Below are 26,053 nucleotides of genomic sequence, written 5' to 3'. Positions count from 1 at the left end.
CCCCTGTCATTATTTTTTTCTCCGAATTATTTTTTAAGATATAATACCAAACATCAATTAATAGGAGATAGTATGGTAAAATATACATGTCAAACATTTTTTTCTTAATAGATGTATCAAGTTCAAATATTGATAAGTAAAAATGAAAGGAGGAAGTAGCTAAAAACCTCAAAAATAAAGGTATAAGTAGTTTGTTTTCATTTCAAAGAGAAGTATTAAATTGAAAAGTGTGACATTTTCTTGCAATCTTCCCCCAATATCTTTAACAAGGTTGTTTTCCCACTGCCAGAAGGCCCCATTAAGGCAAGAATTTCACCCTTCCTTTAGTGATAAATACGAATAATTTAGTCAAATTATCCTCTAATTAATATTTTTTTCTTAAGAAATGTGCAAAAATAAAACATGACAAGTAAATAATATAAATATAATATGATATTTGATTTGCAATTTAGAAACTCAAATAACTAATTTATGGCTGGAAAAAATTATACATTATTTTATGAAAAAAGATGGAATAGCTAAACTTGCGTGAAATAATACATAGACTTCCTCATAATTAATTCATCATGTATATAACTAGTACCTACATAACTCCAACTAGCTATCATACTAGCCTAATTTCATTGTTAGAAGTTGTAGCCTCCCCATGGACTTAATAGAGTCCAAATCAAACATGTATTCCTATCTCAATTTATGTAACACATTTCGAATCTCAAGAGTCAAAACTTCTTAATTTTGTTTGTGAAATTGTATAATAAGCTTATAAATTTATATATTTGAGAATTACACAAAGAGTATTAACAAATCAACAATAATAAATTATACACATGGTGAAGCATGTTACCCTCAACAAAATGCAGAAAACTTCTTGTTCCATTAGAAATTTCAGATGGATTTGTCAATTGTTTTAATGACATCCAATAAAACTAAGATTACAGAAGAAAGGTGATAAAAAAAAAAACAGCCTGTGAACTCAAATCCTCACATTTACATTTGCTTCCGAGTTCACAGCTAAGGAGAGGGACTAAGGAAGAGCTTATATATAGAGCTCAAAGAGCTAACTAAACGTTTGCACCTCGGGAAGATAGATACAGATAATCTTTCGAAAGAGAAGGTTGATGTACAGCAGCATTCACCCCATAAGAGACGACAAAGGCTGCAAAAGATCATGCTACCAAATATCGTCCATCTTAACCCTGAAATGAACCACCGTGCATATGTAAGATAAAGCTAAAGACCTTTCACTCTGCAGTTCTAACATGAAAACGGAGATAGGGAACGAGGGACCCTTAGACATCAAGTAACAGTAACTAAGGGCCGATGTCATTATTTACTAACATCATATGTTGTTGTTGTTGTATCAAGGCTTATGATATATTTTCTGGTAATCATAGCAGCAAAAGTTGCCAAGGAACCAATTTTAGTTCTCAGGTTACTTACAGATTAATGGTTGCTTCATATTTAGCCGATCATGGACATAAATTGAAGGGCAGAATGAGAGAGGAAAATGAACGATTAGGATAACTGGTTAGGTGAACATACCTGCCTCCTTCTTCGGCATTGTATCATGTACCATGTCCGAGCCATTACATAACAAGGGAGGAGAAAAGCCGCAAGCTGAAGAAGTGAAATCTGAAACTGAAGTTCACAAGACATGCTTCAAGTTAAAATAATTGGCAGCTAAATATACTAGAGTGTCGGTGCAAGTGTCGCTGTTTATATATGAAAAATAAACGGAAGTTGTCTATACAAGAACAGTACATGCATTCATAATGAACAAATTAAACCTCAGAACCGTGGTGTAAACTGTCATGCTAATTGCTGATACGATGAAGTACACTTCCTAATCACACTCAATGATGCAAACAACGAGAGTACACGCTAGTGAAAGAATGAACAGCATTTGACTTCAGTCCTCCTTGCCGAGCTATCTTAGAAGACAAGATATATGGAATGAACAATGATTACAACTTACATTGAAGAATGTAGATGGGTCCTGCACCATTGCAAAGTCCCTTGTGACCATCAAGGTTTGGCGTATCAGCAAGAGTAGCATCAACTGCATTAATAGAAGACAGCCACCTTCAGTAATGAAGTGCTTACAAACAAAATGACTGTATCATAGAAGCATTACACAGCTTATACATACAATGATTGCAACATAGCGGAAACATGCTAGACTCCCACTGCTAGCAATGGCATAATCATCATACTCTGATTGCAGGAATTGACGCTCAGCAGCGGCAAATGCCAGAAAATGAGGATTTCTAATATCCATGCTTGGTCCCCATTGCCTGATTTAAACAAGCCGAAGAACAAAAAGGTCAGAAACCTTGAAAAGTCAATCGGAAACAGAGTATTTACTGTTTTGGTTGGATGCTGGAAACTTGACATTTGATACTATACATACATTAGTGTAGTTGGATCATGTCAGAAATGCTAGGTTCTGTTGAAACCTATCTGCAATCTTAAAAAGATTTCCGCACATGATGGCATTAAAATGTATGAAACAAGATCTAATCTGAGTTCCAAATCACAATTCAAAAGGATTGGTATCCCAAAATAGATCTCTTGAAAGCTTGTTATCTACTAAATTTCAAAACAAAGTCACTGCAATGCCACCATTTCCACACAAACAACTAAACTGGCCTATCAAGGTACTTGCTCAAGAAGAACTTAGAACAGAAACAGCTCCTATATGTTCACAAATGACTGACGACACCTATGGGGCACTCATGTATCATATGCCTCTGGGGCAAAGAGAATTAAAAAGATCAAATGATATTATTTAACATAATCCGGAAAGAAACTAGATCATGATCACAAACCTTAAGACAAGGGATAGATGAAGCGGAACTATGCCACTCTCATGTCTAGCAGTGTAAAGACATTAAGCAGGCAAGAGAACTGATGTCAAGCATCTATTTAAGGTGCCAACAAAAGTCCTCCGAGTCTTGTATTTTAGTACTCCATTTCTTTTCTTTCTTTAAGGATGCCGATTATGCAAGGTTACAACTGATTTTTATTTACTAACCAATTGATACAGAACACAGAAGTAGATAAACCTATCAAGCAGTTTGTCCCTACTTCTTCAATTGCCACAACTTAAACAGCAAGTTTCAATGAACCAGCACTTATAAAGATGTCATAGACATAAAAAAGGTTTTTTTTACAAGGTATTGTTTGAAAGCAAACGCCAAGTACTATACAACTAACAACCTGAAGCACATACCTGATATCAATTGCCATTACATCAGGGTTGCTTCTTGTGGGTGGAAGGGTGTAGTTTGGTGAAAACACCTAATAGAACACAAATAACAAATCAACATCACTTGAGACTAGAGAAATATATTTTCCATTAAAAGCAGGTGCTTAAAAGCTACCAACCTTATTACAGATTTCGCAGGTGATGTCGCCTTTTTTGTTGCACCATTTCTGAATACATTTCCTATGAGCAAACTGCAAAGTCCAATAGATGACAGAATATCAATACTCAGCTTTTTAATCTAATAGTACTTAAGAAATCTTGAGATGAAACTGCAGCATTAACAAGCTCTACTAATTCAATGTGAACATAAGAATTGAGCATAAAACGAAAGCAAATTTAGTAGCACTATGCTTGCAAACTATGTTTGCTCGGACTCTCCAAAAAGAGTGTGGCACCCATGTTGGATTACTTTACAAGGATCCAACACGCATCCATCAGCATTTCTAAAGAGTCCAACCAACATAGCTTGCAAAAGACTTGAGCCAGTCCAAAAGGGCATATGACCTTATGATCCAATTCAATACTAGCATTTACTCAATCCATGAAGACGGTATTCAGAATAACTGAACCATCATTTAAACATTTTGGCATTTGAATACCATCATCAATTATAACATAAATTCCCATAAATGTGAAAATAAAATCCCAGTATAACTGACATATAACAGTAGTACTTTTAATCATAAAGGGTCACAAATAAGACAACAGACTTTTGATCAAAAGACTATTGTCATGTCATGCATTTAATTATTTGGTGCATATTTTCCTGTTCAAGAAAGGTAGAATATTCAAAATCCACATTTAATGAAAATAGAAAAAGTTTGGTGACCAAGCAAGCATACTTATTGATTTTTTCCAGATAAGAACAAAAATAACTCACAAGGCATTCATCATGTGAAGGAAGAATAAAAAAAAAATTGCACAAAAACCAAAACTTTCTGGGAACTTAAAATGTTCAACTCCCAACTCAGTCTTCTCATGGAACCTTTTTTTTTTTGTTAAACTTTACAAAAAGTTGGTTTTGGCAAAAAGTTTTTATGTGAATTTATGACTCTTTTATATTATAAGAAAAAAATTGTACAATCAAAAGCATCAATCTTTCATTTTTATATTGCAGAAAGACTAACAACCCAAGGAAAGAAACAAAAGAAAATTTTTGTATCCATTAACAATCAAAACACATTTCCCAAGCTAAAGTAAAAAACAAGTGATAGCAAAACTCAAACTTTTAACCAAAAAAATATAATTCAAACATCTAAGAAACATATTAACAAAAAAAAATTAACTTAGAACAACCCCATTAAACAAAAAAGGAAAAAAAGATAAGAAATACTGATACACATTTAGCCAACCTAAGAAAACAAATTAAAAACGGTAGAAAAAACTGAAACTTTACAGAGTTCCGCCATTGATTTTGAAAATTTATCTTCAAACATTTTCAAGTTTTAAAAAAATGGAGTAAGACCAGTCTTAAATAGACTCTTTCACTCATAAAATTTCAAAGAAAAATGCACCTCAAAAAACACAACTCAAAATCTACAACCAAACCAAACAGATTAAAACAAAAAATTTGAAGTAAAATTAAAGCAAATCATAAAAAGGGGGGAAATGGGTGTACTTTGAGAGTGCCATTACAGGCACAAGGAGCTTCCATATCAGTTTCTTCATCTTCTTCTTGACAAATCCTACACTCTCTAACACTACTACTAATACCCTTTGAAGAACCTTCTCCACCATCACCAACACAACTACTAGTACTTATACTAATTTTTTCTTGATGGGTTTTTCTTAAATTGATGATTTCAACAGTAGAATTGACATTTACAGCATCACTAGTCAAAAGGGTTTCTCTCCCACCAACACCATTAGTAACTGATGAATCTCCAAAACATGTTGTTGCTATTATGATCCTATCAACACAAACCATAAACTCATCCACCATTTTTTTCTCTCTCTAAAAGAAAAACAATTTTTTTCTCTCTGAAGGAGAAATCAATGTACAGAGAGAAATGGAAAAAAACAGAGCAAGAAGAAGGAGAGAGAAAAAGAGAAGTGGGGAATGGTGGATTAAAAAGGTGGAGTTTTTGATGTTTTGCGGAATTTACGAGATAGGACCTTCTTTATTTTATTGTGAAGATTAAAAATATTTTTTATTTTTATAATATTTAGATATAAAATAAATTGAAGTTATTTTTAAAAAAATAATATTTATGAGTAATTTGGAGTGATGATAACTTTATGTTATCTTTGATTTGAAATTTCTGAAAATTTCCTCAAAAAAGTGTAATCAAAATTTTATGGTCAAATGTTCCAACTCTAGAAGAAAGGGGGGAAAAATTCATAATCAAACGCCTTCATATATTTTTTATTTTAATGTGGTACGAAATTTAAAAAGATAATTTCTTTTTTTTAGTTGTCAGGTATATTAAAAATATTTATTCTAAAATAATTGTTAATTTAAATAATTAAGAGAGAATTAATTATTTTTTCAATTTTGCTCTTAATATTAGTTATTCTAGAATTAAGAGGTATATATATAAATAAAAATTAAAGAATTATTAATAAGGAATATATTGGTCAAACAATTCTTCTTATATTATTTTTTCTTAATAATTGTGTCCAATCTTATCATGACAATTAAAAAAGAACATAGGGAGTAAAAATGACATCTACATCTTGAGATTAGAAATCAAAGACATATCAAATATACTAAAATATTTACGAAGGACCCGTTTGGCAACAAATATATTTGGAAAATGGTGTTTGGCCACTAACATTACTTGACAAATATATTTCTCAAATATCTCAAGTTTCCAAATACGTACTAGAAAATAATAGTATTTGGCCAGGTTCTAATATTTGAGAATTTTTAAAAATTAAAAAAATACCCCAAACTTTATATTTTATGTTTTTAAAAAATACTCATCATTTATTAGTTCCAACTAATATTTATCTACGGAATTACTATATTAATAACTAATAACAAGATTGAGAAAAAAGAACAGTTTGTTTTTAATGAGTTATAATTCATCCTGAATCAGTGACAAGTGTAAGTATGCGATTAATTTAATGTTCTTGCTCACATTGTTATTTTGTTGTTATCAATTACTATGTTATAAGGTTATTTTTTTAACTAAACGTGTTCATTATAAAATGATAATACAAACTTAAAAATATATAAATATAATTTTAAAAGTTTTAGCCAAACTAGTTAATTTTATTTAACTTTTTTTAATGACGATAAACGCCTTAATTATTATATATAAAGAAAGTAAATATTCAATAAAGAGATATTATATCTTAAGACATAAATAAGAAAGAAATAATCAAACACTTTTTTCAATTAATATTTTATTAAAAGACTTGTAAATAAAAACCTTTTAAGACGAAAAAATTAATTTTGATCATGAATTCAAATATAGAGATGAATTTTCTCCTATAAACAATTCACATATTTAAAAGGTATATTAAAATATAATTCTCAAGTTCATATTAAGTAAATTATTAAGGGTAATGCTAAATGGCCAGAAAATTTGGTCAGAATTTATTGTGACACACTCATTAAGAAAAATATTTTAGAACATAATTTAAAAGTTATTTTTCACTATTATATTTTTAAATTCTAAGAATATAAAATAATTAAAAATCTCATTAATGAAGCATAAATATGGAAGGATGAGGGGGCGGGGACAATAATCCTCTTGAATTTTTTCTTAAACTATATAAAAACAATAATTCATTAATATAAACTAAAAAAATAAATGAAGTGTAATTAATAATTAAAATATTTTTTAAATTTATTTAACTCTGGAAATTTGAAAACTAAAATCAAATGGGGACGGAAGGAGTTATGTGTGAAGAGGCAACAGTAAATGCTCCTTTGAAATGGGTCCACTAATGGATAAAATATCCCATGATCAGCTTTTGCTTTAGAACCCACCAAGGGCATATTTGGAAATCTAACTTTAATTATAAGAATAATATTATAATTTAGAATTTAAAAAATTTTAAAAATAAAAATAATATATATATATATATATATAAAAGAGTGAAGTAAAACGAAACATAAACTAATTTATGTAAAATTAGAAGCAATTACATATTTAAGATAAATAAGAGAGCACTTTATTTAGAAATTTATAAAAATAAAATTGAAAAATAGATTTTGAAAAATTTGCTAAATTTGAAATACAACTCCATTCGGTTTCAAAACTTTATAATCATGTTTACTTTTTAAAATAAAGGTTTATTTCGAAAAGAACAACTACATTCTTCAATTTCATTAAAAAAAATCTTCTATAAATCAACTCTTATTTTAAAATAACATATAAATTACTGCTATGAGTTTTTTTGTTTTTTTATAAGGGGAGCTTGTTAAAGTAAATTTGTAATTCGAATACTTTGTTATAGAACAATCGCTCCTTAAATCTCTCTTTTTGTTATTTAAAAGTAAAACAAATTCTAGATATTATATAATATTCGCATGAATTAATTAACAATATCCTCAAGTAATCACATAACATAGTACTTCCTCTAATCCAATATAAATAAATTGTTAACACTTTTTTATGATTTAAATTAAATATTTTTTTCAAAATAAAAAAATATATTAGGTACGTTTTCTCAAAATTATTCATCTTTTTAATGAGGTTATCAACTATTTTTAAATCCAAAAAAAATAATTATTTCTACTTTTAATTTACAAAAATGTGGAAAGAATAAAATATATAATATATTTTAAATTATCTTTCTTATATGATACGCTTAACAATTTATTTATGTCTTTAATGATTTTGAACAATAAAAAAATCTTAAGAATTCGGTTAATATATAATAAAGGAAATATAAAATTAGAGTGAGCAATAATTAATAAATACTATAATGTCCAATTAGTGTTATAAAAATATCTATGCATTGTGCGACATATCTAAGTGTTGTATGTACTTTGGTGCTGGTTGGTTGCCTATCTTCTCGTGTTGAGAGCTTTTTATGTAGTACTATTTTTACCATATGAAATTTAATACAACCTAATGTAAATAAATATTAAGGCGAAATAATATATTACATCCGTCTATTTTAATTGTCATAGTTTTATTTCTTAGAGTCAAATTATAAAAACTTTGACTAATATTTTACGATATAATTTTTTCATCATATTGATATGCAAAAAATTACAATTGATAGTATTTTTCATATAGTTTTTGAATATCTAAATTTTTATTTAAAATATAGAATTAGTGTAATCTAGTTTAATTTTAAAAATTAATTAAATTGATTTTCGAAAAACGGAACATGACAAATAAAAGTAGACAAAGAAAGTAACAATAGCATATTTAATGTACATATTTTTATAAGTGATATTTGGAAAGAATATTATATGTAGTTGTTATAAATATATTAGAGATATAGATAATGTTCTCAATAGAACATTGGCTCAAGGTAAAATAGTGTGGAAAAAAGAATAACAGACAAAATACTAAAGAAAGTATGATAAATTACTTTGGAAAAAAAAAGATCTTTCTATATATATTTATAATTATTTTAATATCCTCTTTAACTCAAGGAGCCACTCGTTCTTTTTGACATGTTATTAAGATTTTTTTAAGTTAATTTTCTCTCATAAATATAAATTTTTAAGTTTTGAAAAGTATTAAAAACTGTTTTAAATTTATTATAAAAGCTTATCAAATGGACAAATCATATTTTGAAGAGTATCTTAAGACACCGCATTAATAAACTATATATCTACATATTTATTTATAAATAAATATTTATAATTATAAACTTTTAAAGTACAAATAATTTTATAAGTGATATTTGGAAAGAATATTATATGTAGTTGTTATAAATATATTAGATATATAGATAATGTTCTCAATAGAACATTGACTCAAGATAAAATAGTATGGAAAAAAGAATAACAGACAAAATACTAAAGAAAGTATGATAAATTACTTTGGAAAAAAAAAGATTTTATTAAATAAATGAAAGAGGGATATGCAGTTTTAAAATATGAGAACGTGAATTATTTAAAATTAGTAATATGTTTGGTTTATTATACTTTTAACAATTAAATAATTAGGTATAAATCCTCATGAATTATCCACTAATTAGACAGTTTCCTGTCTTCCCTGCTCAGTATAGGCTGTCTTAATTAATTTGAATGCAATAATTGTCATGTTTCACTTTATAATATATAAATTTTAATTAAAATTTTATAATATATTTTTCACAAATTAACACTAAAAAGTTACAATTTAATTCAATTTAGCTTTAAAATAAGTTAAATTGAGTTTTACAAAAAACATGACAACTAATTTAAAATCCAGAAAATATCAATTTGTTAATGAGAAACCTTTTTTCTTATTCATTCTTCATCAAGTCAACAATAATAATTAGCTAATTCTTTCTTGTAATAATATTTCATTATCATGGATTTATTTTTAATTTTTAGTCAATATTGATTCCATCTCAAAGCACATCACAGTCTGTTATCAAATTAGCTACTTTTTAAATTAGATCATAGTGATATAATTCAGATTATCTAAAGTTCGAGCTTTGAGGAATGAAGAACTTTTCAATAATGTGAGGCAAGTTCGGCTGAAAAATAAAGAATTTTTTAGTAATGCGTTGTTTATTCCATTTAACAAGTCTTGATGACACAAATTCAAATTAATATAGTAACAAGTTTCAAATGTGGAGAAAGAAAAAAATATCTAAAGTTATCAATTACTAATATTTAATTTTACTTTACCTAAAAAAATGGAAGAGCTGTCCAAACATTATTAAGTATTGATAATGGACAACAATTCAACAACATTAGTTTATGGACCACAAAAAATGGTGCCAAAGAAAGGAACTTATATAGCATGATATAAATTATTAGGTATATTTGGTATAAAATTGTAACCAACTTGGATTTACACAATCAATAGGCCACATCACACATAACAAAAAGAATCAAAAACCAAAATAATGTCCTCATATGAATTGCATTTTCCTTCAATCAGGGCACCATATATAAAGCTTGTTTGAACATGATTTTATATCATGACTTGAATTTAGTAATTTGAAATTGGGTTGATTCGAAGTTGGTTTTTTTTTATATATATAATTTGAATTTTTAAGTTGTATTTTTTTTTTATATATAAATATAAAAATCTCATAAATTGTGAAAATTGAAAACCATCAAAACTTCACGAACTCTTATACAGTCTTACCAGATGAGCAAATCATAGTTTATAAACATGGTATCGAAATATCGTAAGGCGTCGCACACTGATAAAAAGTCACTATTATTCCATTGGAATTTCCTACTGAAAAAATGTTCAATGGTTATTTCCACAGATTTTTTGATTGAATCGAGAAGAAAAGAAAAAAAAAATGCTTTTAGTGTTTTCAAATGAAAAATTAAGAAGCTTCCTAGTTTTTAGTGACAAACTATTTTTCATCATGCGCTTTTTTTTCCAGTTAGCTGATTCGTTAGGAAATGGACAAAAAAACATGTTTTATAACACATATTTCTCATTGATTCGCGATGGAAAAAATCTCTGTTTCTAGTAGTGGCAGTAATAATTCACATATTGTAACGTTCATTTATAAGTAAATGCTTGAGATTACACGTTATTACAAACTTTCAAATACACATAACTTTACAAAGTATAAAAAATCATGATAGTAATAACTAATTGTTCTTTAATACAATACTTTTACTGGCACGAAAAAATTATTCACGTCAAGCATGAGTCATTTTCTTAAAACAAAAGTTAGTTGCATTATTATTCTTGATTTTCGAAAGTAAATTGAAAGTGATCAACTTAATATTTTACGATTCAAATTTTGATATTAAAAAAATGAAATAACTACAAACTACACTTTATCTCATATTAATATAATAAAAATAATATTTAAAATATTAATAAAAAATTCATATAATTTATTTTTCAAAAAATAAAACATGAAAAACACAGAAAAGTACAATCTCAATTGGGGTGTTCATGGTTCGATTTGGATCGATTATTGGTCAAAATCAAAACCAAACCCCGGCTTTTAAATTTTTAAAACCAAACAAAACGGAAAAAAATCGTCGATTTGGTTATTGTCGGTTTGGTTCGGGTTTTTTTCGGTTTGAAAGTACTAAATTTGTTGAGGAAATAAGCATCTCGATAGAAACAGACACCTAATACATGAACAATCCACATAAAAGCTATTGCGGATTAAATTAAGTAATACTAGAGTTATTATTACACGAACAAAATGATTCAACCAAGAGAAAGTATGACTATGTGATGTAAGGTAGGGTAGGTAAAAATAAAGTAATGGATTTTTCATAGACTTGGTCTTAGAATTTTAATGACTAGGTTAAAATTTAAGTGTTGAGCTTGAGAAAATGGTAAAGTTAGAGAGTTAAGTTAATTAAAATTTAACAAAATATTTGTATTTTATTTATGAATAATATATAAATAATTATAAAATTTATACATATAATTTCTCGATTCAATTTGATTATTTTTCCTGTTTTTTTTTTTAAATTTAAAATCAAACTTAATTAAACACACTAAATATCGATTTGATTCAAATTCCTATTCGACTTGATTTATTAATCATAACCATGAACAACCTAAATCTCACCATCAAGAGCAAGGCAATTACTGGCTTTAGCAAGTAGCCATTAGTGACAATGACAATTTATTGATTTAAGTTAGGAAGGAAATTTAGAAGTTTAGTTGTTTTTTTTTGCAAGTCTAGTACTTTATTCTGTTAAAATAATAATAATGAAAGTGGTATTTGATGTCTAAAGGGATAAGGTGGACTCAATCATGTGAAAAGGACCAAACATGAATCTTCACTAGAATGCCTTTTTCACTTTTCGTACCGAATTAATAATCTGTTTGATCAAGTTTTAAATGATAAAATATATTATTTATATATTTTAAAAAATACTTCTTTTATGAAGTTAAGATGTTTCGCTAAGCTGTTTAGATTTAAAAAAAATATGTGTGTTTGAAATATAATGGAAGCTATTTTTAAAAGTTAAAAGATACTCACTTTTTAGAAACTCTTGGAATTATGATCAAGTACAACATTCTGTTTTAATATTGTTAAAACTAAAAAGAAATTATTTAAAATGATTAATTAAATATAAATTGTTTCTCTTCAAAAACACTTTCTTAAAATATATAAGTTTTAGAAACTTGACTTCAATAATCTTCGAAACACCTCTTCACTCCGCATAATACTTCTGACTACTTTAAAATATTTGAAGCAATTTTTGTATTATTTTAATTTTTTTCAAGTCATGTTAAATTAAATCCGGATTCAATAACTTTGTCTTGTCCGATTCAAATGTGCAGGCTATCTAATTAGAGAACAATATATTCTTCCATTATAAAGCCTCATATGGTGTTATTTGAATGCTATTTTAGTATTTTGTGTAAACTCTGCTAAGGAAAATTGAGACGAATTTATGCTCAAACGATGATGCACGTGAATTTATAATTTTTTTGTAAAACTAGATATTTTCGATATACATTTTTCAAAATAGATCTTATTGTTTGTTTCTACCATACTTTAACAAGATAAAATAGTGCACTTAATTGAATGTTAAATTATTTTACCCAAAGGAATACTGATCAACTCTCAAAACTACCTTTTTCCTTTTCCTTTTCCTTTTCCTTTTCCTTTTCTTTTTAATGATGGACCATACTTCAAAAATCTTAGGTCTGTTTAAAACAAATGGTTATCCAATAACCTCCAAAGTCAATTGCACATGATTTGAACATGTACTTTAGGATCTTAAAAGTCCACTTAGACAACCCATAGATGTAAACTTGTGTTAAACTCAAGCTATTTATCCATAGCCTTTGGCACAACCAACCAAAAAGTGAGATGTGAATTGTGTATACCCTAATGAACAATAAAAATGGGCACAATTTTGATCTTTCGAATATAAATATAGGTCAGTTTTTTCAAATATTAAGTAGTTTAAATGGATAGGGAGTGAGCAAAAATAGTTAATTTATCCACGATTACTGAGGTAATTCTATCAAGAGTTTATAATGATTCTTTCCCACTTTCACTCTTGAATGAGCATGCTCTCAATCAAACCTCCTAGCCTCTAGTGTTATATTTTACTTATTGACAGTTCAAACCTTGTGATCGATACATTGGTAAATATTTACTTGTAAAAGTTAAGAAAGATTGTAGTCCCACATATGCAAAATTTTATCGGATTTAGATTTCCATTTAAACGAGTTGGTTGGCCAATGTTTGCACCACTATAGCAAATGGATGTAGCTCAATTGATATATATGTCAAGCTACTCATAGACTTACGACTAAGATATATGCTATTACGCGTATTTTTTTCAAGTGATACAAAATAGTAACATCTTAATCATTAAATAACTCAAATTACTTAAATTGCCTGAGATACAAGTGTTTCTATTTAAATATGTACTGTGAATTGCGATGATCTGAATAAATCTTACAATATCTCATATAGATTATGTCTCTAAATATGTATAACTTTAAATATTGTATAACTTCTAAAGTTAGAAACGTAGAGAAATATATGTTCTCCAAAAAAATATCAGTGGCAAAATATAAAATTCAATTGGTCCTTTCACACACCACATATAATAAGAACTTAATTATGAGTGTATGTGCGTTTAAAATTAACCAAAAGAATCACACCAATCTAAAAAGTCAAATCAAGCCAAAAAAAAGTCGACTAAATTTAATGAAGGAATACACTCATATTTAACTTAAGATTATGAAATTCAAAAATATTTTTTATTTTTAAAATTTTATATTTAATTAAATTAAGATACTTAAATAAGAACCAAGAGACTGTATTGATATATACTTTTTTTGTAAAAAAAATCAATTCGAAAAGAAACAAAATATAGTATTCTCAAAATCTTCATCATTCTTAAATTCAAAGCAATCAAATATTATGTCACATGTTCAAAAGATTCTTGTTGTTTGTTTCATAATTGACCTTCAATTATAAGTGAATGTACTTTTCTCTGTCACAAAGGCAAACCCCCATACTGATCTTCTTCCATATATATGATTGTTTATATCAAGCGTTTGTATATGTGATATAAAATTATAATTTTAAATTAATTATTTAAATTATGATTTTGAAATTATAATTGTTAAAAAATATTTATCATTTTAAGTTTCATAAAAAAAGATACATATTTAGTGTGAAAAGATTATTTGTATCATGTAAATGACTATATATATATATATATATATATATATTAAAAATTATTACTATGGTTAACTAGAGAATCTTTATAAAATTATTTGTACTTTAAAAGTTTATAATTACAAATATTTATTTATAAATAAACATGTAGATATATAGTTTATTAATGTGGTGTCTTAAGATACTCTTCAAAATATGATTTGCCCATTTAATAAGCTTTTATAATAAATTTAAAACAGTTTTTAATACTTTTCAAAACTTAAAAATTTATATTTATGAGAAAAAAATAACTTAAAAAAATCTTAATAACATGTCAAAAAGAACGAGTGGCTCATTGAGTTAAAAGAGGATATTAAAATAATTATAAATATAATATAGGAAAATTGATTTCGTAAGTTTTTTATATATATATAGAATACATACCTGAAGTTGGCTGTCAAGTGTCAATTGGATTTAGATAAGATCAATTATATAAGTGCAATGCTTGTATTAAAAAATAGACTAAAATATACTACGTGTCTACTTGTAGCTGCCAGGTAATTATATGATAATATAGTCATCGATGATTTTAATAATACTCCCTCGATCACATATTAGTTGTTAATATTATTAAAAATGTTCATTTCAAAAGACTTTCTGTGTTTATTTTGTTTTGTTAATTTACTAAATATAGGTATTTGCTTAGAAAAATATATTATTATTATTTTACCCTAGTACTTATTCCCCAAATTATTTTAAGATCTAAGATTATATATCAATTAATATAAGTAGGGCTAACCCATCGGTGGCCCCCTAAACTTGGCACAATCTTTCACTTAGACACCTCAACTGAAGGATTTTCATTTTAAACACTTCATGTCGTGTCTCGATGTGTCATTTTGACACTTTTTACTGACTAAGCATAGTACGTGTGCTACACGAATTTTGAGCGCGTCAGAGACTTTTTTTGTAAATATTCTGAATTTTTTTGCAAATATTTTCTTCTCCTTCTTCTTCCTTGCTTTCTCCCTTCCATCTTCTCCACCTTCTACCATCCTCCATCACCACACAACTTTTTTAAAAAATTCTACAATATTTTACAAGGTTACACTCTTTGATTCTTCCATCTTCTTTGAAAATCGAATTTGCATCTTGATTCATATTCAAAAACAAAATCGATTTCAAGGGAACAAAAAAAGAAATCAACTTCTTTCAAATGGAAAAACTGATTTACATTCTTACCTTCTCCATTGAAAATTAAATTGATTTCAAGGAATAAAAAAGAAATAAAGAACAACCTCCAATGAAAAAAAATAAATTTATTTTACATATCCTTCATTGTAAATCCCAATCGTAGTAGCACAAGAAATCATCTTCTTTTAAATGTCATATAAAAACTTTTTGATTTGGTATGATTTCCCTTATTCTCCAAAACGTATTTTACTTTGTAAACTAACCTATGTTCTTGCCTTTTTGATGGAGAAGAACAAATGAAGGGGAAGGAGGCACAAGAAGAAGAAGAAAAGAGTTGGGGGCATGGGGTTTGGGATCTGGAAGAAAGAAAAAAAGAAAGTAAAATTGAGATTTTTAAAAATAAAATAAAATTTCCATGTGTCACATACCAATTCGTTTATTTTTCCACATAAGAGGCGTCTGGATGTACGCACTTAAAATGCGGTTTTGAAAATATGAAAAGTGTCAAAATGACAAAATGAGGTTTGACATGAGGTGCTTAAAATGAACAAAGCCTAGTTAAAGTGTCCAAGTGAAAGTTGGTGTAAAGTTTAGGGGGCCACCGATGGGTTAGCCCATATAAGTATTGTGGTAAAACAACAAACATATTAATTATTATTTTTTAAGGAGCGTGTAAAGTTAAAAGTGGACAAATAAAACTAAATAAAGTTGAAAGTGAGCAAGCAAAACTAAACAAAAGGAGTTTTTGTCAATTTACAAAATTTAGAAAGAATTAATTTTAATTTGTTTTTTCTAGTTTACCATTAAAATTTATTATTTTTGAAAGAAAACAATATTGATTACAGTTTAAAAATTAAGAATTAACTAGTAATTTTTATTTATTTATAATTTTTAAAAATGTGTGAAATAAAAATGTGTGAGTCTCACTATAAGGAATTGTACCTTATAAAAGTCGGAGTTCAAAATTATAACAACATTATATTTTAGCTCTTGAATTTGGGATTTTGGAGATAAAATTTTGAATTTGATTAAAGAAAAGAAAGAATTTTTAATTTAACTTCATATTCTAGGTATGTAGAAATCTCACGTCTAGGATTAGAGAAATCAAGAATTGTATTGATGATTATAATATTGAGTTACAAGCTCCTTATATATGAGAAAAGTCATATTCTAGTTATACTAGGAAACCTACTACAACACAATTATTTACATGAGCAGTATTGTATTATAACTCAAATACCTTATCCTAGTCAACTCCTGCAATATACAGTAGCTTAGTTGTACATAACTTAGGATTTAGTAGTCTAGTCCTAGTATGACTCTAACTCTAACTCGTCAGCCTGCTTCGATGGACCTGTTCCTTCGACATGTTCCATCAGTCTTCAAGATTCCTTCAACACTCCCCCTTAGGCTAGTGAGTGGAGGAATTGTAACTCCTAGCTTGCTGCAAAAACCAGAGAAAACCTGTTTTGTTAAGGCTTTGGTATGAATATTAGCTAACTGATCCTTAGACTTCACAAACTGAGTAAGAAGTTGTCCCCTGGTCACTCTCTCACGAACAAAATGATAGTCCATTTCAACATGTTTGGTTCGAGCATGCATAACTGGATTAACCGTCATGTACAAGGCACTCATGTTATCACAGTACATCGTAGGAATAGATCGAAGGAACACTCCAAGGTCATGAAGAAGATACAAAATCCAAGTCATTTCAGCAGCAGTGGAAGCTAGTGCTCTATACTCAGCTTCATCACTTGATCGGGCTATTGTAGTCTATTTCTTGGAGCTCCAAGAGATACAATTTGCACCTAGGTAGATGCTATAGCATGTAGTTGATCTTCTAGTGGTGGTACAACCACCCCAATCAGCATCTGAGTAGCCATACAACCTACATGGAGACTGTGAAATAATTTTGAGTCCAAAGTGTAGAGTACCTTTGATGTACCTGAGAATCCTTTTTACCCCTTGAAGATGTTCAGTGTTTGGGCTTTGCGTAAACTAGCTTGCTAAATTCACAGCATGAGTGATATCAAGCCTTGTGAGGGTCAAATACTGAAGGCTCCCTACTATCATTTTGTACAAAGAGGCATCTACAAGATTTCCCACAGCTTCATGCAAACCATGCTTCTGAGCCAAATGAGTGGCTACAGCCTTGGACAAAGTCATCTCTGTCTTGGCCAGTAACTTAGCAACATACTTGTTTTGATTCAAGTGAATTCCTTCTTTGAAATACTTCACCTCAACTCCTAGAAAGAAGTGTAAAGGGCCAAAATCTTTCATAGCAAACTCCTTCCCAAGTTGGAGAACCAACGCTGAGACATGAGATGAATTACTTCATGTGACAATAATATCTCCACATATAACAAGAGAAATATTTTTCTTTTGTGAGTTTGCAAAATAAACAAGGAAGGGTCAGTCTTACTACAAATGAAACCAAGGTGTAAGAGAGGCATGCTAAACTTATCAAACCAGGCTCTTGGTGCTTGTTTAAAACCATACAATGCCTTGTTAAGTAGATACACATGCTGAGGATATTGGGGATCAACAAAACCAGGAGGTTGACTCATGTACACCTCCTCTTGTAGGAAGCCATGGAGAAAGGTATTTTTGACATATAGTTGTCCAACTTCCCACTTTGAACTGACAGCAATGGATAGAACCACCCTAATAGTTGTGGCTTTAACCACAGGACTAAATGTTTCTTCAAAATTTATCCCTTCAAGCTGCGAGAATCCCTTTGCCACAAGTCTGACCTTGTATCTATCTACGGTCCCATCAACTTTTAACTTTGTCTTGAACACCCATTTTGAGCCAACCAAATTTATACCGGGAGATTTGGGCACCAAAATCCATGTCTTGTTAGTATGCAAAGCATTAATTTCTTTCTGCATTGCTGTAAGCCAATGAGGTGACCTTAGTGCTTTCTTAGTAGTACTTGGTTCTCTCAAAATTTTTGTGCTGCTGCGAGTAACAAATGACAAGTGATGTTCCTTCGCCTTGTGCCTAGTGATCATATGATGCCCTCGTGGTGCAGGAAGTACCTCAATTGGTACATCAACCAAAGTAGTTGAGTGAAGTGTAGCATTGTCAGATTGATAGTCAACTAGTACATCAACTAAAGTAGTTGTTTGATGATGCTCATTGGTTGGACCTGTAAGTGCACCATGTTCCTCACTGCTACTAGCAGATCCAAAATCTGCAGCTGGAGTTTCAATACTACTGTATGAATCATCACCTTCAACCTATTCCTCAGCATCTGATCCTGCGTCTGAGAGGTCAATAATACTCTCATCATCAAGGAGTATATGAGTTGTAACAGCATTATCACTAGTAATGTGTGGACTAAAAGCCTGTACTTCCCCTGAATCTGACTTATCATGTGCCTGCAATTTAGAAAATGATTCAACAAAAGTAGCAAGATGAGGTGAGACATCAACGTTAATTCTGAGATTGTTTTGGAGACGCATAGGGTAATGTGTATTCATCAAACACAACATGTCTGGATATGTAAACCCTTATTGTAGGGGGATGATAGCATTTATATCCTTTGTGTAAGTTGTTGTACCCTATGAACACACAAGGGTAGGTCTTTGGACTGAATTTGTTGCTACCCTTGATATATGGAAAACATCTACACCTAAACACTTTTAGGCTGTTGTAATCAGGTTGTTCCCCATACAACTTAACGAATGGAGTCACCATCTTTAGGACTGAGGAGGGCAGTCTATTGATGAGAAATACTACAGTGAGGAAAGCCTCAACAAAAAGAAACAAAGGTAGATTAGCATGAAGTAGTAGAGTTAAGCCAGTCTCCACAATATGCCTATGTTTTCTCTCTGCAACTCCATTTTGTTCAGGTGTGTTAGGACATGAAATATGTCTCACGATGCCATAATCTTCCAAATGCTTAATGAAGTCCGTTTGGATAAACTCGCCACCTCCATCACACTGAAAAATCTTAATTTTTTTAGAAAATTATTTTCCACCATTTTCTGGAATTTTAGAAAGACCTCAAAGAATTCAGATTTCTTTTTTAGTGGATAAATCCATGTATATCTCGTGTGATCATCAACAAAAATAACATAATAAAGGTTCTTTCTCAATTTTATTTCTCAAACCAAATGGAAGTTTACAACTCTTTCCCAACTGACAACTGGAACAAAAAGTAGGCATTTTATTCCAACTACTAATATTGATGCAACTATTACTATTCAAAACTTTTAAAGACTTCAAACTAGGGTGTCCTAATCTAGTATGCCACATGTTATCTGACGTGTTCCAATCGTGTGCAGCAGTCAAAGCATAGAGATTGTTATCTTCCAAAGTATAGAGTCCATTCCTTTTAGTTCCCTTGGCCAGCAGTGTCTTTGTCTTCTTGTCCTTTAGAACAAAGTTAGTTTCATCAAATTCAAGAGTGCAACAATTATCCTTTGCAAGCCTACTAACTAAGAGTAAATTTTTATTAATCTTAGGGACTACAAAAATTTCTTTTAACTTTAGACCTGATCCGGATATGTTTCCAACATGTGTTATATTTAACTTTGATCCATTCCTAATAATGATTTTATCTGTTCCATTGTAGTGTTTAAGATCAGTTAGGATACCTGAGTTATGTGTCATATGACTACTTGCTCCTGAGTCCACATACAATGTGTCATCAATAGTGTTTTGTAGATTAGTAGCAGTCAATGCTTCTGATAACTCATCTGCGGCTTGGTAAGAGTAATCCCACCTATAAAAACACTTAAGAGTAGTATGGTTATTCCTGCCATAGATTTGACACGTATCAATATTGTTCCTCTCATGACTTCCACTTGAAGAACTGTTCTGAGGACCTAGTCCGTTTCTGCTGTTATAAGAACATGTTCCTTGTCCAGCAGGCTTAAAGCCTCTTTCTCTAGAATTGAAATTATTGTTTCTACTTCTTTGAGAGTAGTTTCCTCTTCCCCTGCCTCTTTGGGCAGAGAATGTCATGTTATGATTTTGTTGAGGCACTTCTTCTTCATCCTCCCTCATATCAAAACCCCTGAGAGCATTAACAAATTGATTAAGTGTAGGATATGGTGCCTTACCTAGCATGACAGTTTTGAAGGTCTTGTACTTGAGACCTAGACCTCTAGCAAAATTAATCACTTTGCTATCTTTATCTAAAAGCTTGTGAATGGCTACAAGGCCATCACATATGCCTTTGAATTCCTTAATCTATTCGTCAATTGTTTTGGTTCCTTGCTTCACACTTTGTAGTTGTTGTTTGAGCTGGAACTCCTTATCTTTTGTTGCTTGAGATAAGCTTCTTCCAAGCATTCCCACATCTCCTTGGCAGTTGAGAAGCCTACGATCAAGTACATGTTTGTTTCTATTAAGGTGCCTGAGATCTAACTCCTTAGCAACACATCCTTCTCCTCCCAGTCATCAACAATGTTGTTGTATTCTGCACCCTTCTCGCCTGCTACAGTTTCCTCAGTAGTCTTTCCAGTGGAACAGGTATCTTTAGGTGGTTCTGTGATGAGGTAGGTTAATCTCATTATTTGAATCAACTGAGACATTTGTGTCCTCCATATAAGATAATTCGTTGGCTTAAGTTTAATGGAGCAGGATGAAATAAGATGATGAAGTGAAGAGGTCGAAAGAGTGTTGGTAGAAGGGGCCATTGCGGTTCGATTTTGTGGTTGTTTTGGTTTTGATCTAATACGTTAAAGAGCGGAAAAACTTTATTGTTCTGATACCATGTAGAAATCTCACGTCTAGGATTAGAGAAATCAAGGATTGTATTGATGATTATAATATTGAGTTACAAGCTCCTTATATAGGAGAAGAGTCCTATTCTAGTTATACTAGGAAACCTACTACAACACAATTATTTACATGAGTAGTATTGTATTATAACTCAAATATCTTATCCTAGTCAACTCCTGCAATATACAGTAGCTTAGTTGTACATAACTTAGGATTTAGTAGTCTAGTCCTAGTATGACTCTAACTCTAACTTTGTCAGACTGCTTCGATGGACCTGTTCCTTCGACATGTTCCAGTCTTCAAGCTTCCTTCAACAAGGTAATGATTTCTTATAACAACCTAGTGCTTATGAATCCTTCAGTCATGAAATTATATAATTAATTAGGAGGATAAAATTGAGATTTTAAACTCAAACAGGAACTAGAAAAATATCGATTTAACTTGATAATTCAAATCAAAACAAGATTTTGATTACTGAATGAGATTTCATAGCTTATAGATAAGATATTCATGCAATTAGTTTTGATGACATTTGATTCAAGGGACATATTTGAGTTGACCATGATTTTGATCCCGAGGCGTTTTAAAATTGTGATTTTTAAAGATTAATTTGGATCCATTATTAATGATTTTAAATAGTTTGCAGTCGTTGAAAATTGTTTGAGGAAATTCGTTTATTCTAATAAAGTTTGACTACTGAATTTTAAACTCTTAATTTTCTTACTTTTCCTAAAAGCATAATATATATGACTATCATATGAATTTAAATTATTTAGTTCATATGAGTGATTGAATATGAATTATGTTTTCAAGTTTAAAAGTATTTATATTAGACCGCAAGGATTTCAACATGTGTTTTTACACTAGTTGATAATTCTAATAGATTTCATTGAATATTATAATATTGCTTAGCTTATTAATATCTATATTTCGTAATGAGTATCAAATAATTATATTTAAATGTTTTTATTGTTTAACATATATTGTCACATCTTATTGAACGTGCATAGCCTGAGCATAATGTTGCTATAGAGCTTGATAGTGGATATAGATGGCATCAGATAAAATATGATCTTGATACATTGCACTAGATATAATTGCACTAGATAGGTCAGACATGCACCTATGCATCCAAAATGGTGAATGGGCCAGTCTTTGTGAATTTTTTTTTAATTTAAAGTGTGATCTTACACGTAAATACTTAAAATTCGAGTAAGTTTACTAGTTTTAATAAGTCTCCTTCATAACACTTCTTGAAATGTAGTAGGTATGAACTTCCTTTGATTCAAATCATCCTTCCCTATTTGATTCCTTTTAAATTTCACATTTGAAGTTGCAATCAAATATCTTTTTATTCTATCAAAAATCAACTTTACAGTATAAATGATTAGTAATTAGGACACCCCCCACCCCCACCCTCTTCTATGCATTACAATAATGATTCCCTGTGTCATTTTGACATTTATCATAACGAAGATATCCTTTAAACTCACAATTAGTCTATTTTGAGTTGTATGTGCAAATTTCGTTGTCATGTTTTACACTTCCACACTTATTATCTATTGAGACCGTTTTATTAGTAGTTTAATTTATTCTTCCTTATTATTCGTAATTTGCATATCTTAAGCATAGAAAATTCTCCTTATCAATTGTGACTCATCAAATGTCTTATCACACATCAAAAGAACCTAATGATTAGCACAAAGAGTGGGCTTCTATGAACTTTCTTTTATTAGAAAAACAACTCTTGTGTGAAAGGGATCTGAAGTTTATAAATTATTAGGTAGAAGTTTGTGTTTTTTGAATCATTTGAAAGGAACTACTAACAAGGCTAAGGAAGGAAATTAGGCAACTTAAGTAGTGGGCAGGTAAGTTTAGTGAACTGTGCCATTTAAAATTATGGATTGTGGGTTCGGTGGGGGTGGGGTGGGGAGAGAGGAAGAATTAGATATTAGTGAGAATCTTATACACTACAAGAAAAGTGTGAATTGCATAGGTATTTTCCTGGGGATTAATATGAAAATCCGTAGGAAACTTATTTTCCTGTAAATTTTCATACTTGTTGTAGTGTTAGTGGCAATGACAAATAAATTCAATTGTTTATATAAATAAATAATATATCTTAAAAAAACAATATTGTGTTTATATTTATGGTATATAATAAGTTGTTATTTCTCGAAAAGCATGCAAAGTAAACATTAATTTAGAGTAAAAGATAGCTTAAAGCCAGAACACATATAATTTATATTCAAATATATGTAGAGTTATGATAATAGGACTTAGATACAAACTGAGTGATTGAATTGATGCCTTGAACCATTCAGCGAGCGTCGTAACGATTCAAAGAAAAATCTTTTAGTGACTCAACACTCGATCAACTTGGTTTGTGGTAGAATTTCTTCATTTTTAATTAGACGTTTTGTGTTTGAATTTCTAAAAAAAAAAAAAATCTTATTAAAAGAGCAATTTTAAAAATAGACCTTATAATACGTAAATAAAAATTAAATCAAGTTTTAATTTGAATATCAAATATATAAAAAAAAAAAACATTTTTGGAGTAAAACTAACATAAAGCCACAAAATATATAAGACCTTGACATGATCTCAATTTTGAAGTAGTAGAGTTGCAATTGTTTTTGTAAAGTAGGAAGGGAGACTTTATAATGATCATTAAAATATAGCAAGTGGGGAAGACATTAGACATCATATGGTTGGAAGGTGACATGAATAATTTTATTAGCATGGAGAAGACAACTTGGATAAGGAAGTGGTAAATGTCCCCTTACATTATTTAGTTTATTTTCTCTCTCATCCTTTTCTTTATCTAGAAGCATTAATTATATTATTTAAAAAAATCAACTCCAAAAAGCAAAAGATAATAATATCATAATGCTAATGTTCTCGTGTAAAGCTTAGTATTGATGATTCCTTAAATTTGCTAGTTAATATTAGTAGGACATTTATTTTAATTGAGTATCTAAACATAATAAAGTGCTTTTATTAAATATTTTTTATTTAAATTTTAAAAAAACTTTGTATATGTCTTCAAGTATTCAATACATAAATAAGTTAATCGATTAAAATATATGTCACCTTCTTTAATCGTATACACATTCATCTCAATAAGTCGCAAAACTTTAAGCGCTTTCTAATTGAATTTGATTTATATAACTAAAAAAAAAATGTTATATTTTATATAGCCAACTTTCTATCTATCTAATAGACATTCAAGAGAACGTCCAATTATTCCCCATTATAAAATTGAAAGAGTCAAAAATATTTTTGATATATGCTTAGATGTTCAATTGAAATAAATAATAACTTACTGACAAATATAAGAAAATGTCTAAATGATGAAATTTGTTTGACAGGATTTCATCTAGTTACAATATTTTCATGCATGCACTTGTTTTGGATAATGGAAAAAGAAAAGATTAATGGCAATAGTCACTACAGTTTTATGTATTAGTAACAAACTAAATTAAGTAATAATTCATAAACAAAAAAAAGTATTAATAAAGATTAATGGCAATAGTCACTATAGCTTTATGTATTAGTAACAAACTAAATTAAGTAATAATTCATAAACAAAAAAAAAGTATTAATAGCATTCAACTAGACATAGAAAAAGAAATAAGAGACTTAGAGTGAGGTTAATATTGCAATTTAATCTCCTTTTTTCCTATTCAAGTTAATATGAAAAATCGAGCTAACAATTTGAGTTGTGCCTCATTTGACAATTTGGTATGACCAAATCCACTCTCCAAATTAATATATTCTCCGTTTCATATTAATTATCCACTTTTTCTTTTACATGCTTCTTAAAATATCACGAATGACAAATGTAGTTTTACTAATTTACCTTTTAAGAAACTTTTTTAGAACTTTTTAAACTTGTTTACACTTTCAAAAAGAATTAATAGTAAGGATAAAATAAGAAAATATAATTAAATCTATCATGATTTTATAAATTGACCAGTAATTCGGGATAACTATTACTAATAACGTGGACAACTAAAATGGAACGAGAGGGAATACTTTATTATTAGAGTTAATTAAATTGAGCTTAATTTCGAATATACTTTTTTATAGTTTAAATCTAAAGCCTTTCATCTAGACGGCCTAGTTATTATTCACCAAACTAGAAATTATGATCTCTTCAATTTTATGAGCTATCTTTTCAAGTCTAGTTTGATTCCAATTTTTAGTTTCGATAATGAATTTTAGTTTGACTTTTTAGTCTACAAGTTGTTTATCAAAAAATAGTCTTTTGAAATGATTTTTTTATAAAAAATAATTAATGAAACCCTCACAAGTCAAATTTTGTTGTAACTTGTTAGTTAGGAAATGAACGAATTGACCATTAAAAAAATATTTTTTTTGTCCTTTAAACAGGCAGATTTACAAATAGATTGTTTTTAAAATTTTATATTTAGCAATCAAATTTATACCTAACGATCATAAGATCTGAAACATTATGATACAAAAATAAACTCATGCTCTACGAAAAAAATTATTTATCTTAAGAAGTAAAAATTAAAAACCTAACACAAAATAAGAGCAAAAGTGTCAAGGACCCTTGGAACATTTTTGCTACCAATTAGCAAGTAAAAACTCTACAAGCCCAATCAGCCCATTAGCAAGACAAAGATATTGGAA

General features: G+C 29.2%; 2 protein-coding genes across 2 annotated transcripts in view; one reads left to right on the top strand and one right to left on the bottom strand.

Moving 5' to 3' along the window:
- Window positions 1–26,053, top strand: part of LOC125842351 (BAG-associated GRAM protein 1-like) — a 274,321-nt gene that overhangs the window by 118,226 nt on the left and 130,042 nt on the right. The window lies entirely within an intron of this gene.
- Window positions 856–5,244, bottom strand: LOC125842359 (uncharacterized). Its single transcript, XM_049521639.1, has 7 exons — window positions 4,887–5,244; window positions 3,388–3,459; window positions 3,233–3,300; window positions 2,150–2,294; window positions 1,976–2,059; window positions 1,543–1,638; window positions 856–1,196 (listed from the first exon to the last, which is right to left on the bottom strand). The coding sequence occupies exons 1-7, from the start codon at window positions 5,208–5,210 to the stop codon at window positions 1,191–1,193; spliced, it is 795 nt and encodes a 264-aa protein (XP_049377596.1). The 5' UTR covers window positions 5,211–5,244; the 3' UTR covers window positions 856–1,190.

The sequence above is a fragment of the Solanum stenotomum genome, chromosome 10, assembly GCF_019186545.1.
Source record: "Solanum stenotomum isolate F172 chromosome 10, ASM1918654v1, whole genome shotgun sequence".
In the NCBI taxonomy this organism is placed as follows: domain Eukaryota; kingdom Viridiplantae; phylum Streptophyta; class Magnoliopsida; order Solanales; family Solanaceae; genus Solanum; species Solanum stenotomum.
This window is presented reverse-complemented; position numbering and strand designations above follow the sequence as displayed.